Genomic DNA, 17,538 nt, shown 5'->3' on the forward strand with positions numbered 1-17,538 from the left:
ATCGTTTGAGTTGGAAGCAAAGGAAATGACAGTGTTTTCCTGTTGAGTGCTCCTTCAGTCAGTGTTAAGGCTGATTACTTAATCTCAGAAAATCCAGAAAATTCACCAACTAGAATGCTCCCCTCCACCGTGATCAGTTCTCTGGAGTGTGTGGCTCTTTGTGCTACTTTCTTACACCTGCGCCTTCATAGGTGGCCAATCACAGCTGAATCCCCAAACTTCACTTTGGAATGTTTTAGGCTCAAAAAGAAAGTGTTCAGATTTAATGGTTTTATGGCCCATCAAATCCTGTGTGGTAGCCTCTAATTGCATCCAGCGGCAGGGATTTCTTTTAAAACTTTTTTATTTTGACAGTTTAATAAGAATTTGCTAATATGCTGAGCATTCCTGGAACGCATTAGACTGGGGTGATTTTTCTCCATACATGAGGTCCCAGCACTCCCTCATGTGGCCTTTGTCCACATAACAAGCTAGAACTATCAGAACAAATTTTTCCCTTTATTATTCCTCGGTTTAAAGCCAATAAATAAATAGGCTCAGGCAGCTCCATGGAAGATAGGGTAAAGTTTTAGGCTATCACTGTGCATATAATGAGACAGCTTCCATGGTAGTAACCATAACATAACAGCAAGCCTTTGGGAACTCAGACTTGGGACTGAAGCGATGGCTCAGCTATTTACAGCTGGGCTCACAACAATAAAAGACTAGAGAAATCAGAGTGATCTACCCATCTTGCAAGGCAGAAACCAAATCTGACTGTGGCACCTATGTTATCAACTAGTAAGATTTATGACCACGGTTCGCTAATGCCTTCAACAGGTGAAATATAGAGGTGATCTATTTTTTCCCTGAAGAATAAGAAGGACAAAACCTTAAAAATGAAAGTGGGGGCAAAAAATCTCTTATAGACATTTACAGCTCACTAAATAGTAGAACAATTTTCAGTTGTTAAGGTGTTAATGAAATAATGTTTTGCAGTAAATCTTTCAGTCACCGCAGATGGCCTGGCTGTGGCAGCTAAAAAAAAGTTGGGCGGTACACGCCTGGAATCCTAGCACTCCAGAGGCAGAGGCAGTCAGATCTCCAGAGTTCAAGGCCAGCCTCTTACAGAGCAAGTTCCAAGATAGTGAAAGCTACACAGAGAAACCTTGTCTAGAAAAACAAAACAAACTATCAAAACAAAAAAAAAATCCCAGCTACACCCCTCCACTTCATAACAGTTTTAGAAACTGTAGTTTCTGTTGATGTATAATTCAAGATTCCTTACTCATGCACCCAAGCTTTCCTAATGGCTTTCATTTTCTTTGGTTTAGTTCTTCTTCTCAAAATCAAAAGGATAAAATGTGCTACAATTTTAATAAATATCCCTAGACTATCACTTTGGGCTTGCTTTAGGTCTCTTGCTGCAATTAATAATATTTGGAAAATATCAGTGGTTGACCAGGATACTATAGCCAGCATTGACTAATTGAATAATAACATTGAGCAAAATATTTGATGTCACCCAACCTGTTTCCAGATTAACAGGGTTAAAGATCAGTCCTTAGGGATCTGGATCAATGTATTTTATGATAACGTTAAAGACTAGATGAGATAATAGATTTAAAAATCTGAGAAACATTAATTGCTCAATAAGTGTTGGTTATCTTTTCACGAGACACTGAAGTACCACTTTGTAAATCTCATAAATATTTACCAAATATTTATCTGTGTCTTCAGCAAGATTCAAAGAGAAATGTGCCTCCACTTCCTGCCCTGTGTTTCAGGAGAGCAGTGTAAGAAAAGAAAGAAAATGTACACGAGAGCTCACTCCCTGCCCAAGCTCTTCAACCGCTTGCCAGAAAACACACTAGAAAAGATGGAATCCCAAGAAAATGTACAAGGGTGGCTATATACTTTGAACTATCTATCTTTGGTAGTAATGTGTAAAGATTATTTATTCTTCTTGGGAATTTTCTGGATTTTTGTGTTCTGGTTGCTGTAGTAATAGGGAGCAGCGGTGGGGCTGCGTCCCCAAGACCCCAGCCACCTGGCTCGGCTAGCTTATGCCCCGAAATAATTACACAGACACTGTATTCATTTAAACACTGCTTTGGCCCATTTCTATCTAGCCTCTTCTAGGCTAATTCCCACATATTAATTTAGCCCATTTCTAATCATCTGTGTAGCGCCCCTAGGTGCGCTTACCGGGAAGATTCTAGCCTAAGTCCATCCTGGGTCGGAGCTTCATAGCGTGCGTCTTCCCTGGAGCAGGTAGCATGGCGTCTCTCTTGCGTCTGCTCCCGAGAGCAGAGCTGTGGAGTCTGACCTCACTTCCTCTTCCTCCCAGCGTTCTGTTCTGTTTACTCCACCCACCTAAGGGTGGGCCTATCAAATGGGCCTAGCAGTAATTGTGAGTTACTGTTTTTAGACAAATATATTGGTATAGATTCTTGTATATTGATACAAAGTTAAATTATATTGACTATTGTATGCATGCATGTTTCTACCTCTGTTTAAAACATTCTTATGTATTGACATATATTGTATTGATATATATATTGCATATATTTACCATATTGCAGTGTACATTTCTACCTCTGATTAAGATACTTATATAATGTTTGTGTATTGATATATATTTACCTACTGCAATGTATATTTGTACATTGTTTATCTTTGGAGGTCATTGTCCTCATTTGTTTCACAGTCGTTTATTGTCTTAGTCTTTAAGTTAGATAGTATTGAGAATTATATAGACTAATAGTCATCTAAGTTTGTCATTTATAATTAGACTAATCAGGTTCTTTAGATATATAGAGATGATACTCAGTATAGATAGATAATCTTCAACTTCTTCAAAGAGCTGTAGAAAATGGCCTTTAATCTAACTCAGAGTTTTGTGGTAGTGAGACACAATTGCTCCTGGCAACACCACTCTATTCCCGAGAGAATGTTGAGCACCAAAGACACTCCACCTGGAGCCTTTCTTTTTAGCAGAACTGGCCTTTGGGCAAAGAAATGCCCGTACCTCAACCACCGACAAAGATACAGAGCATGCATCAATGGATAAAACAGGACTGTCTTATCCTGCCAAGACAGGGTAAGATAGTTTTGAAAAGTTGCTTGCCTTTGAAAATGGTGTGTCAGTTATGTTAGGCCTTAGCCAAAGTTGGTTGCTTCAACGCTGCTAATGTGACTTTGGGTGATTGCCTAGGTAGCTAGTTGTCTCTGTGATTTGTTGCATGTTTTGGAAGTTGTTTTATTGAACTTCCTAATTAACCAGGTAACATTATTTCCCTTCTCAGATCTTTGATGGGGTTGAAGACTATATAGATGTAGTTACTTTTCTCTCATGACTTGGCCAAGTTATTTATTATACAAGACCTAAGCTAGTTAGAATAGGATATTTGTACTTATTGTATATAATTTCATAGTAGGTTTAGAACTCTCTTATTTAAACAAAAGGGGGAGGTGTTACGGGAGGTCCTCCCACTCCTCCAGCCTATCGCCGCTGAGATACCAGCCCCTTGGGGCGTGGTCTCTCTCCCTTTAAAAAAGCGGCCACTTCCCTCTCCTCTCTCTCTTCACTTCCTGCTCCGCCGGTGACTTGACTTCCTTCCTGGTTACGCAGAGGGCTGACAGTGATCTGTAAGTTTTTTCCCCTTTAAATAAATACCACCCTATTAATCATAATTCCAAACTGGTGTGGCACTGTTTATGACTTACGCCTTCAGGTTGCATTGGTTTTGTTTCTTGGGTCTGATAGTCATGGTTGTTATTATCTTTTTCAGTGATGTAGCCCTAGCTGGTACCGACCATCTACCCCAGTTGGCTATCAACTCACTGCAAACCCTCCCCCTTGGACCTCCTGAGTATGAGTGCCACCATGCTGAGATGGCTTTGTTTTGCAGTTTTGTCAATGACATATTTTCCTTCTTTTTTTGTTTAGCAGTAGAAATCTTTCCTTAAAGAACTTTCATTTTGAACACTGAACTCACAACCTAGCAGGCATGCTCGATGATGACAATGTTGCCAAGGTCCTTCAGAACAGCCCCAGGCCCTTGGCACATAGCATACAAACCACTCTCCTTCCTTAAGCAGCTCGCTTTATCAGTGAGCAACCAGTAATCCTAGAGAGTGAAAATGATCTGCCACAAGAAGCAAAACCAGTTAGTGGTGAATTTCCACATAAATCAGATGTCGCTGGTGAACAACCCAGGGACAGTTTTAACCCACAAAAGTATTTGCTTTGGCCTACTGCGCTGTTGCACTAAATAGTGTTTTAGAAAGTTTTGATTTATTTGCCAACGTATAAAAACAAGGAATTGTACATTTTTTTTAAATGAGATTTCTTGCTTCTTTTAAGATATTTGAAGATCTGGCCCTCTCTCCTGGCTCCCTGAGGAACAGTCAGCTAAAGCAAGGACGTGGCTGCCCCCTTTGGGATACAACAGGCAATCACACTGCCCTCACCACTGAGCACAGACTGTGGCTTAGTTTGGACATTAAGCATTAAAGGTAATTTTTGAGGTCCCTTCATAAAGTGTAAGACAAAGGTATTTAGTGCAAAAAATAAAAGGTAGTTTTCATTATGATAAGATAAAACTAGAGTGTGCCTTCCTCAAAGGCAGAGGAAGTGTGCAAGAGGAAAATTTGGGGACTCTGGGGCCCTGATGAGACAGTGAACTGAGTGGCACTGGCCAGCACTGTAAATTTTTCCAGCTTTTAGTTCTTGACGCCACACTACAACCCTTGGAAAAGCTCTCACTTACATCAATCACCTGGCTGTTCACTACCACGGAAAGGGAAACCCTGTATGCATTGTCATTGCATTTCAAAGTTAAAAAATAAAATGTACAGCTCATTCTACAGCCATCGAGCAGTGGGAAGACAAGGGATCTTATATATGGGTCTAGCTCATGTCAGCTTGTGCCCACAGCAATGACAGGACAAGGCAAAAAGGTCAGATTCTGTGAAGAAATCTGGAAATACACAGGGAAAGCGAGGCTATAGTGCCATGGCAGTATCCAGAACTGTCGAGAGGATGTCCTCATTTCAGAGGTCAGACCATTCCCTACAGACATGGACAACCCTTTTTTATTGTCATTGGCCAGACTGATTGGGACACTTTGTCCTTAGATTACAAATTAACCTCTGTCCTTTGAACTTGGCCCCAACTTCCTTTCTTTGCAAATAGGCAATGACCCTGGAAATATAAAATTTAAGGGCCAGATAATTAGGAAGGTGACAAAAATCTTCCATAACTTAAAAAGATTTCACAAATTTCTCAAGGTTGATATTGTGATTCCCTAGGTTTCAGAGAATAATCTACTGAACATGAATATTGCTCCATTCTTGCTTAAACTTTCCCGTGGCTCTTGGTTTACATTCCTCCAGAAGCAGCTGAGATAAGTCCCAAAGTGAGTTCATGGAAGGAGGGAATGAGAGACTGGGGAAGATAGATAAAGAAGAGCGTGTTAATGAGCAGCAACTTCTACGGATTCCTGTGACTCAGTCTCAGTGAATGACAGTAGGAGAAAATGCTGAGTTCTGGATCACTGAGAGCCAGTTTCTGTTCATCAGTAGCCATGCTCATAGGCTGAGGGAGCCAACCCACCCCCACAGTGGACTTCTGTAGGAAAACACAAAATACCAAGCTTAAGGTTATGAAAGAAAGAAATAAGGAATCCAGATAACTGAGTCACCTGCAGCATCAGCTCGAGGGCCTCTCCTTCTCCTGCCAAAGAAACTCATTATCCCATAGCCACATGCACAAACCACGGCCCAATTCACAGGCCACGCCCACACGCACAAACCAAGCAAAAGCCTTTGCTCTGAGTTGATGACCATTGACTTACAGGATTAATTCTAATATTACCTAGAACAGAGCGTCATAGATGCCCATGAGAACACAGATGGAAGCCTGAAGAATACAGAAGTCCTTGTAGGAGCTCCCAGGCATGCAGCTGCGTTATAACCTGATGGGACCTTCATCGAAGATCTTGGATTCCTCAAGAGTGTGTTAATCTTTTTCTCCTGTCTTTTCCACTTCATTGTGTATTGTGTGATTCCCTGTCCCAGAGCCCTGCTTTGCACATGCCTGGAGCTGTCAATCAAAGGTTTCTGATGCTCTAAGTCCTTTAGAACATCTTCAAAGAAGCACACGGTAGTGAGGAGTCACTGTTCAAGAGACAAACTGCTGGGATCTGGACAGTTCCTGCCACTGATGAATAATGTGGCCTTGGGCAAGTGACTCATTTTCTATGTGCCTCAGTTTCTCATATGTACAATGGACTTAATAAAAGAACTGTTTCCCTGGGCTTTTTGAGGAGACAGTAATTTGACAGCTGTGGTATACTCAGACAAGTGCCTGAAAGGTAGTAATTCCTTGTTAAATATTTCTAAAAGGGCAAGAGTCTAATGGGCACTTAGTATCAGTTCATGGTGAGTGTCAGGGAGGGGACATAACAGTCCAACAACTAGTCCTACCTGGGCTATAACCTTGCAGTTTCTAAAGAAGCATTTTCATTTTATTCCAGCCCTTCCTTACCAAAATGATGGGTTTCAGAACCCCAGGGAGCAAGTGAAGAGAACCAGCCTGTCATTACAAGCTATGGAAGCAGTTCTATTAAACTCTAGCTAGTTGTCCACCAAATGCAACAGTAATACCAATAAAGGGACATATGTACAGCAGTTGCCTGGCCACACAGTGACTCACCAGGAGAGCTCTGCCCACTTGTCTACTTACTTCCCTCTGTCTCTGTCCTCTCAGTCATTTTTTGGTTTATCTCCTCTTTTAAATCTATTTTTATTGTTTCCTTCTTAAATAATAATCCAAAGAATAGTTTATAAGGACGGACCAAAAGTCATAGAATATTAAGTAAACCCCCACTCAGCCACTTTAAACAGCAATAGTAAGTTATAACAGGCATCGTCATTTCAAACACAGTCTATTTAACATTAGTTCTGGCTACTAACAAAAGCATGAAATGCATGCCTTATTATCATCTGTAATGGCTTCTTAAAGTTGTTAAAGTGTAGCAACTAGCATGTCTATAATCCCAGCGCTCAGGAGGCTGAGGCAGTAGGATCAGGTCAAGTTTCACAATGAATTCTTAACAATAAAGAAGAAGAAAAAGGAGGAGGAGGAGGAGGAGGAGGAGGAGGAGGAGGGGGAGAAAAAGAAAAGAAGACTGTATCGTTTTCAAAGTTTAGGGGTTTGTTTTGTTTTTTTGTTTTGCCATGCAGGGTTTTCTCCAACACCCTGCCAAATCAAAACTGAAATCAGGAAAATCCTCATACAAGTCTTTTGTCTCAAAAAAAAAAAAACTGCAGCATCCTATGGACTTCACATCTTAAATATTTGATACAAAGTGCTAGGTTATTTTTAAGGTCACTTTGTTTCATGGCTTCCCATCCATATTAGAAACTGCACATTTCTCCAGGATCCCAGTAGACATCTTAAAATAATAGCCTTACATCTAGAAAATAAAATACAGGCTAATGACTTGCACTCCTTCGCATGTTACTGAATGGAATCTTTACACTCGCCGACTATTTCGTCTCCATTTACTTCATGTTATTTTCTTACTTTTGCCTTGGTATCATTTTCTTCCTCAGTGACAATCTGCATCAAATGGACATGAGCCCTTTGCAGTTTCTTACTTTCTCATCTATGTTCCAGTTCCTCAAAAAATCTTCACAGGATCCACGGAATATTTCCTTTTTATATTTATGGAAATTTTGGTGCACTCAAGTTTTAATCTAGTATGCCCATCACTTCACTTTTTTTTTTATTCTATTGCTTGAAGCTTCTTATCCCACCTCTAAATAGACCTGCACTACTATAGTCTTTGGGTCCAGTCTGCATCTCCCCTACCCAATCCCATGCCCGGGGCTGTGTGTTTCTGGTTTCCCATAAACTCCTAGTAACACTCTGAAGCTACTCATCTGCTGTGGCTCTAGCCTTAAGGATGCTGCCAGCTTCTGGCCTATGCTTCCCTAGTACTATCTTTTTGTGTCAAAGCAAAATTTTAATGTTCTCGGCAGAATTCTGGGGGGGGGGGGTCATTTTAAGGAAGAGGTAGATCCAAGGATTCTTACTTCTCAGAATTGAAAGTTTACATTGGCTTTGGGTTCGCGCATTTTTGGCCTTTGTCTCTTGCCCTGCTTGGCATCAAGAGATGTCAACAGCGATTCTTCACCGATGCTTCTGAGTTTCCAGAGCAGAATGTGAGGAGCTCTATGTACAGCCTTTCACTTGTTCAGTGTTGCTAGGGAACGAGGGAGTTCATCTATTGGCAGTGGTGAGAGACTTTGCAGCCTGTTTGCGCCTTCCCGTGGCAGTGGGATATGCTCTACTGGGAATAGAACCCACCCATAAAATAAAATCAAGTCCCAGTACCATGGAAGAAAACAGAACCAACCACTTTGCTGTATTTGTTCTATGCAAATCCTTTCGGTTTGGAATAGCCCCGCCTTGGGCAAGCCCCTTCTTAGATCTCCATTTTTGGAGAGCTTGGTATTACTGCTCATAAAACAACTATCATTTTCTCAGTACTACTGTTGGGAGCAGTGAGACCCAAGATCCTGAATTTCTTGTAATTCCCTGATCTGAGTGCCTACAGCTGCTCTGAGCATGAGACCTTCAGGAGTTCCTGATGGCAGGAGAGTGGTTTCTGGTGGGTTTGGCTGGAGCGTGGCTATCTCTATATAATCTGCCCCTGAACACAATAAAGGGGGCATTCTTGGGGAATTCAAGGATTACCTGTGTCGCTGTTTCTATGTCTGTGTGTGTCTGTGTCTATGTATGTCTATGTCTTGCCCGAAGCTCGGTAACTGAGTGCCAGCACACAGAGCGCAGACACGGGGGAGCGGTGCAGAGCGGCATACTACTCTGTGTCAGACATTTAAATGTATAATGTTTGTGACACTCACGGCAACCCAGTGCCACAAAAACTAGTTTGCTCTCTGCTTCGCAGTGAAAAAAAACAGAGAATAGAGATAGCCACAAACTAGAAAGCTGATGGCAAACCAAGGGTGGTTTTGTTTTTGTTGTTGTTGTTTGGTTGTTTTATTTTATTTTATAAAGCATCCTCGGAAGGGTGTCAGAGGAGGGACCCGCTTCTGGCCTCTTTTCCTACCTCTGACAGTGGCCAGCTCCCCATCCACATGAGCCATGCACTGCATAGCAGTCGCCCCGACACATATTGGCATGCTGACCCTCTGTCCTAAAACAGAAGTCGACAGGTCGATATCAGCAACATTCCGGAGCATCCGTGGATACAGCTTCCACCTAGAATTTAAATAATATGAACATTAACACACACACGCACACACACACACATATATATATATATAATCTAGACTTTCAAAAGTGTAACCAAAACTTTAACATATTTTTAAGTAAGAAAATTATATTTTTTATTAAGCCAAATCCTTTTAATAAAGCTAAAGAAAATAGACAGTTTTAATGTTTGCTATCATAGAAAGCAAACAAGATACAATCACATGGGATGTGCAGGCATTATGTGTGCAGCATGTTTTATCATGTGGGTGTGAATGCTGTAATTTTACAATAAAAATGAAAATGGCAGTGGATTCCCATGTCATTTTTACTAAAGTCTGACTGACACAGCAGGACTCTGTATTTTAGCACACAGCTCTAAGAGCAATGTAAAACCACATCGTCATGTAACAGCCAAGACAGCCACATCTAGGCCAGTCAGTCATCCTTCAAATTCCCTTATTTCCTTTTGTAGTGAAACTTTCTCCCCACCTTAGCCCCCTCACAACATTGGTGTGTATTTCCATCCTCATCCTTCTGCTTTTAAAGAAGACCATATGCACGGATTCACATAGCAGGCAAGCTTTTGAGTCTAACATGATGTGTTTACTATCGTCTGTGCTGCCCTGTGTTGTCACCAGTTTGTACCATGGGTAAGATGAATCCTATTTCACCTCATGGAGGGTACCATTCCTAGGAGACATTTAGAATATTTCCACTTTGTATTGATGCTAAGCAAAGCCACTATGAACATCCACTTACAGGCTTTTGGGTGAGTGTAATTTTAATTTTACTTTCCCCAGACCATTTTGAAGATGATACCCAAAGTCCTAGAGGCTACAGTGGAATTGAGAAGGTATAAATGTTCCTTCTGTAAGAGAGAATAGCTCAAAACAACTGCTTTTAAAATTAAGACTATTTTCTTCAAAGTTCTTGAACTAAATGCTGTATTCCCTGAAGAATGACTGTAAAACAGGAGCTGACTCTTTTCATGATTTATTTTATTAGTTAAGTCCTTTCCTTTGAATAGTTAATAGAAACTAAGGTTTTTAAATTTGGGGAATTATTTTTCCCGTGATCCCTCTATGTTAAAACAGAAGTTACCATTAAGCCAGCAATTTTAAAAAAAATCCATAAATCTTACCAGAGAATCAATTATCTCTCCTATCAGCAGACTGTGTATCTCCTACTTGTTTGTGTTGATTATTCTCCTCCCAAGGCAAACTAAGACAGATCATGATTATAGCAAATGTCTTATTTATACACATGTACAGGTCTAACCAACGGTCCCAGTTAATTTTCTGGCCTGAACTCTACTTGTAATGAGATTGACGTTGCTCTTGCAAACATAGTGAGGTGTGACTTCATCTAGGAGAAATGAGGGGAAAGCCCTTCATTGGAGGAAGAGGGTTTTCTCTAGCATCGGCGGCGGAGGCAGCAGTTCTCTGCCTTGAAGACTTCCTCGAGATCGTTAACCTAACCTTCCTCACACAGCAGAACTAAAGACACACCATCCATGAACAGCATAACAAAGCAAGTTTAGTGTGTGGTTCCTGTGCTGTTTCTTTGGACGTAATTGTCATCATTTTCCGTCACACCACAAGCCCTGTTCCCGGCAATCTTTTTCTCTCCATGGACACTTCCAGCATGATGCTTTAATCTCCATTTTGAAGGGGGAGAGGAAGAAACTATGAAAGAGTTCTTAATTACCAATCATCTCTAAGTGTGTTTTTAGTATGAAAGAGATTTTTAATAGTGAAAAGCATTGATATTAATATTAATATTTGCTCATGAATACACAGAAAACTGTGGGGCATCAGCTCTCTCTGTGTGTGTGTGTGCGCGCGCGCGCGCGCACACACACCTGCGCGCGTACATGTGGAAAAGGTGTCCTTTTTTTTCTTTTATTTATTTTTTTTTATTTATTAAAGATTTCTGCCTCCTCCCCGCCACCGCCTCCCATTTCCTGATCAAGTCCCCCTCCCTCGTCAGCCCAAAGAGCAATCAGGGTTCCCTGCCCTGTGGGAAGTCCAAGGACCACCCACCTCCATCCAGGTCTAGTAAGGTGAGCATCCAAACTGCTCAGGCTCCCACAAAGCCAGTACGTGCAGTAGGATCAAAAACCCATTGCCATTGTTCTTGAGTTCTCAGTAGTCCTCATTGTCCGCTATGTTCAGCGAGTTTGGTTTTATCCCATGTTTTTTCAGACCCAGGCCAGCTGGCCTTGGTGATCCTAGAGAAGCTAAACAAGAAGGTGAACCCAAAGAAAAACATATAGGCATCCTCCTGAATATTAACCTTCATCAGGCAATGAAAGGAGACAGAGACAGTGACCCATATTGGAGCACCAGACTGAAATCTCAAGGTCCAAATCAGGAGCAGAAGGAGAGAGAGCACAAGCAAGGAACTCAGGACCGCGAGGGGTGCACCCACACACTGAGACAATGGGGATGTTCTATTGGGAAAAGTGTCCTTTTTTAAAGTCACCCATTTACAAACCAAGGCTTATTCTACCCAGACGTGGCAGTTTTACACACATCCACTTGGTGGCGCAGTCACCTTACTAACAGCTTGCTCCCACTTTTAATAAATACATTTTCTGTTTCGAGATATTACAGAGATGCTTCAATCCCCACATTTCTCGGCAAAATTAAATAAAACCAGCGGAACAAGAGTGTACATCTTCTAATGCCTCCTCCAGGTTTTGGTATTTTCCAAATAACAATAACTTTGCCAGAGAGTTTCAGTGGATTTTTGAGCCCCCTCCCAAAACTACCCCAAATTTAAATGGCTAACACCTCAACTGTACTTCTAACAATTGTCTCCATAGCCTTATGCTGCTTCCACATGGCATCCACTTTAGAGAGGATGTGAAAATGAGGAGAGCAGCTGGACCACTGAGTAATAAACCTTTCAAAAGAACGAAGGATTTGCAACAGGACTTTAGCCTACACGACACACAAAACAAAGGCTTCTAATCAATCAAAACCTCAGGAAATACACACACTTCCTAGGACATAACTGCTCCCTGATAAGATTTACAAATCGCGCAGCTCAGAAACCTCCCACCGAGTTATCACACCAACTAAGTACCTGGAATTGACTTTTCCAGAATTCTAAGATACCAGCAGGTGGCTTTTTCCAATTTCTTCATCTTAAGTTTGCTCTCTACAAATTTAAAGCAAATGACTGAAAACGCTCCCTCCTCACTTATATACTGTATCAGCGGAGAGATGTTAGGACAGTTCTACTTAGGTAGTACTGAAAACGCCACTAGTGAGTTTGTGTTGGTTCTCAATGAAGTGAGGACGGCATCTGTTCAAATGAGACCTCCCATTTGTCAGGGTCAGTTAGGATGTAGCAGGAAGGAAGCAGCTTCTACTTCCAAGGTCACAATCCTGCCTATGGATCTATGGAGTTAGTTTCCATCAGTAGCACCTTCAGGAAAAGCCACAGAGCCTGTGACTGGGCAAGGAAGTTCCTTTAGATCAGTGTGTAAAAGAAATAGTGTAGTATACTTTTTCAAATTTGCCCCAATCTCGGGTCAGGCCAATCAAAATAAAGTGGCCGGCATTCTGACATTTGCCTTGGTCAAGAGGAAATTACATTCTTCTAGGTGGTTCTTTGTATTCATCCTTTACTGGAGTTGTTTTGTTTGTTTTGTTTTGTTTTCTGGTCATAAGTCAACCCAAGTTTCCAGAAATCCAAAATGTGGTGGTCAGATGTGAGCGTTGATGGAAAGTGCCGGTGAGGAAAGAGGGGAGGTTGGGTGGGTGCTCCCTCTTCAATCTTGAGGTAAAGGGGTTGAATTTCACAAACCTTTGAAACACCCTGACCTTAGGTCACAATGTTATCTGAGGTTGTTTGTTTGTAGCCTTTATTAGAAACAGAACGAGAAGCCTCAGGGTGACTCTCTTCCTGCCACCAACCCAATGTCATCAAAGTCAGCAGAAATTCTATTTTTATTCCCACATGACCGACTCAAGGTCATAAAGCAAAGGATTATGAGTCAGACAGGGAGTCACACAGCAAAGGAGGAACTGAGATGTTAGATTGGTGATCATGCCTCATATTTCTTGTAGTACAAACACAAAGAATGAGCTGCCTCTGAAGAAATTTGCTTAATACCTTTTTAAATGTTTTTTAAAGAACAAAAGAATTATCAAGCTTCATAAATGACATGGCACTGTGAACCCAGTTGCATTTTCTGTATTCTAGGGATAAATTAGTAAACACATAGGGTGCTATTTCTAATAGGAGTGCTATAGAATTCACAGAAGCAAAGCAGGCTCTTCTGGGTGCTTACAACTTGGAAGTCGCCATGTCCTCTATGCCGCAGAAAGTTCCCAGAATTTCTCAGGTTGCTAAGGTAGTCTGTCTTGCTGTACTCCTTTGTTCCTTCTCTTGGGTTGCTGTTTGGGGTCACTCTACATCATTTCCGCCCACTAGGTTATGGAAGCTAAGGTCATGTGCAGCCACCTAAATGCAAGGTCCTGTTGGTAGGTACTTTCTATCCAGATCATTGCTATATCCTCAGCTCTGCAACAGCCTTGTCTGAAAAACAGCTCACAGTGTAAGTCAATCAATTGTTCCTGCATGTTGACACATTCCTGCAGCACTCAGGAAGCAGAGCTGGCAGGATGGCTGCAAGTCTCAGGCCAGCTGGGTGTGCATAGCCAGTTTGACATCACACAGGGCTATACTGTGGGATGATAAGTAAGTTAATAAGTTGGACCACATGATATAGGGTATCTCAAGGGGCAGGGAAGGCTGCTAGAGATGAACCAGGTGATTACCAGCAGCAATGCTGAGACACCAGCCCTGTTTATCCAAGGGCCTGAAAAGTCTTTTGGCTATGAAAATCCAGTAGGGCTAAAGTGTTGTTTAAGGAGCACTCAGGCAAGCCATTTACCCAAAGAATACAGTGGCATAGTCCCAAGAAGGAATGTTCGAGAAGAGCAGCAAATGTTGACTACTAAAAAATGATTGGGGAAACTGCAGAACTATAAGCTCCTGCACTGTCAACTACCTCTCCAGCCATAGCTTCCCTGGCGTTTATAGTTCAAAAAGGTTCCAGCGACAGCTTGACCAAGGACTTTAGAGACGTCCCATCCTTCACTGTCACCACCAACCTGTGTGTAAAGCAGCTGCTGACATCAAGTTACCGCCTTCATCGAAAGGATTTAATTTCTCATCATTCAAAAACATGAAGGTGATTTGGAATGATTTCACTCCAGATCAAAGAAGAAATAAGAAAGAAGGCAAATGTTCTATCTCTGGATATTTTATGTCCCTTCCCAATTAATGTGTCATCATAAATGGGGAGCGCTAATACCTACTGCCATCACTAAGGACTGCAGTGGAAGATGAAGGCCTAGGAAAGAGTGAGGTGTGGTAAAGAATCCCTCAGCTACTCCGTGGAGAAAGCAAAACAAAACAACAAAGATAACATCCACTTAACCTTTTTCTTTACAATAAAAAAAGAAAGCGTAAGCCATGACACCTACCATCTTTTATCTGAAATATGAAAGCCTGGGCAGATTAGTTTGGGGAGAAAGATGGAGCATGTTAAAGGAGGCATGAGACGGCAAAGATGAGCAGTGGATGCTATGCATACACACTGGAATCTAAAGCGAGAGTGTAGACAGCCATAATCAAAGTGGACGATCACAGAGAAGCCAGCAGGATGGGGACATCCGAGGCAGTGACATTATCTGATTCAACTGGTTAGGGTGGCTATCCTGTGCATAAAGCCATCTTCCCAGTCCATCCACACAAGCATTCCCTGTCACACTCTGATGAAAAGTAAATGGAGTCATCAGCATTTATGACAATTGGTATACAGAGATAAATTGATTACTGTCCTTGTTCAAGTAAAGGTAGGACTCACTTTTGCTATCAATCCCTGGGCTGATAATACTTTAACATTTTAAAACGTCAATGTCTCTCACATGACAGAAATTTTCTACTCTTTATTAATTACAAATGCAGGTAACTTCACACCACTGTAACATAAAACTACATCTCATTCTGATGCAATCTCTTTGTGTAATATTAAAATGCAATTTTAAATAACCAAGTTTCTTACCTAGAAAATGCTCTAATATTATCAGCCAAGGTCTCCTGATCGTTTGCCCCAGATTTATAATAATCATATACTGACTTTTGAAGCACTGATCTGGCGTGCTCTTCATAATCACTGATGCAGACCAGCCGGGGCAACATTGCAGCAGGGTACAGCAACCTTAGATATTCTGGGGGTTTTTCATGGACTGTTTTCTATGCTCAGACAATTCTGTTATTTGTCAATTATTAATAGACTTTTGCCAAAGTTCATATTTAATTCTCTCTTGCTTACATCAAATGAGCAAACATTGTACGCCTAGACTTTGACATTTCATTTGTTGACTAGCCACTAAACAACCTAAATCACACGGAGTTAGAGCTGAGAAGAAAGCAGGGATAAGTAGGATCTGTCATATTGACAGAATAAGGAAATAAATCAAAAGTTAAGGGACTGACCTAAAACCATCCTTGGTTCAGTCTACCTCCAGCTAGGTCTTCCAACAATCTATATTTTGCTCTTTATTTTGGCACCCACAGCGAACTTCTTTCTTGTTTTCCTGACACACTTGTACAATGCATCTTCCATATAAAAATAACACGAAAAAATTATAGAGCAAATTATTCATTGAGTGCATAACTTCTGTACAATATAAATATGATCAGATCAGAAGTATTTTTGCTTCACTACAAAGCACTATAGCTTTATATTGAATTATTCTTCTCAATAATTCTGAGAATCTTATTTTCAGGTTTGTATTGCTCTGGGAGTGATTGAGGGCAGTGCCATTCTAAAAGGTTGTAGTCTCAATCTAAAATGCTTCCCTGCCATGGGCTAGCTGGGGAATATTCGAATGAGTGTCAGGATCCAGCCTCAATGGGTTTGTATGTTCCAGGGTAGAGACTTGTGGATTAGAAATGTCAGGAGACAAAACAGAGATACAAAAGAAATAGAGACACAGAATAGAGTTAGGATGGCAAACCAATGAATATTGAATTTGCCCACATTTATTTTTCATATGCTTATATTCCCCAATCCAAAAGCGGGGAAAGAAGTAAAAGACTGATTTACCATGATACAAAGAACAAACAGAGAAATCGCCTCTTCAATACATGAAACATAAAGTAACTATACCCTGAGTTAAGTATTCTGAAATTTAGGTAGGACATGCAGTGACCGAGCTTTCTGCAGGCAGTCACTCCCTGGATCAAACCTCCGGTCATAACCTTTAAGGAGCAGGAATAGCCTGAACTCTCTGACTTTTGGTCAAGGTGGAACAGATCCACACCCATGGGACCTGACAGAAGAGTAAATACATGGCTGGGAAAGCAATGGGGTTGACCTTAGCCAGACCTGAATTCCAACCTAGTAGGCTACACAGGCTGCACTAAGAGCAAAAATTCAACAGTTGAATTCCAAATGCCTAAAGCTGTGAGTACTTTCTCTCTTGGACTTGGGGCCTTTATTTTCCAACCCAAGTGGTGCAAGAACTGTCATGGAATCAGTGCTCTATGAAAGGCCTGAGTGAAGAAGATAAAAGGAGTGTCCTCTGTTCCAGGTTCCAGGTGACCACAACACATGTTGACTGACAGGTTAATGGGCTCTATTCTGGCCTCACTTCCTGATCTCCTTAGCAGCTGTCTATCAGTGCTCTTTTAACAAAACCCAAACTAAGAAAAATTAATACAAAACTTATAGTGAGATGTAACGGATGCATGAGCAGTGAAAACAAAGCTCACAGGGGTGTTTTATGTGAAACGCACAGCACAGATTCATGCACTGAAGTCTTAATCCCCAGCTGATCATATGTGAGGCTCTGGAAATTTTAGGAGGTGGGATCTAAAATTTGGAAAAATTAAATCATGGAGGGAAGGTTCTTGGTGGCATCTTGCATCTCTTCCTTTCTCTTTACTTGATGTCTTCAGGGGGTAAGTTGCATGGACAGCAAGGGTGGAAGTTAAATACTACAAAGACACATTGAAATCTAAAGTGAAAGTGTAGACAGTCATAATCAAATCCATCTTCAACCTACAGGCCTAGCATATCTAACAGAGTTTTCTGTGAAGCAGGATATTCTGAAGGTCCATTCTTCCTTTTCTTGACAATGTTTGGCAGTCACTTGCTTTTGTGTCCTGCTTGTCTAATTAGAACAGGACACAGTCAGTCAGCAGTTGAGGCAGGGGCATTTTCTTGCCCAGTGGATTAA

The 17,538-nt window shown here is 41.3% G+C and overlaps 1 protein-coding gene across 2 annotated transcripts in view; it reads right to left on the bottom strand.

The window, feature by feature from the left end:
* Hao1 (hydroxyacid oxidase 1) overlaps nt 1-15,517 on the bottom strand; it is a 50,040-nt gene extending 34,523 nt beyond the window's left edge. Inside the window, exons 1-2 of one of the 2 annotated variants that reach the window (XM_075962277.1) lie at nt 15,357-15,517; nt 9,126-9,277 (exon numbers count right to left, since the gene is read on the bottom strand). In XM_075962277.1, coding sequence (XP_075818392.1) covers nt 9,126-9,277; nt 15,357-15,493 — 289 coding nt within the window. In that variant the 5' untranslated portion in view covers nt 15,494-15,517. The remainder of the gene's footprint in view (nt 1-9,125; nt 9,278-15,356) is intronic. The other variant, XM_075962278.1, reaches the window with a different exon arrangement.
* Nucleotides 15,518-17,538: the final 2,021 nt, after the last annotated feature.

This window comes from Microtus pennsylvanicus, chromosome 2 (genome assembly GCF_037038515.1).
Source record: "Microtus pennsylvanicus isolate mMicPen1 chromosome 2, mMicPen1.hap1, whole genome shotgun sequence".
Lineage (NCBI taxonomy): Eukaryota > Metazoa > Chordata > Mammalia > Rodentia > Cricetidae > Microtus > Microtus pennsylvanicus.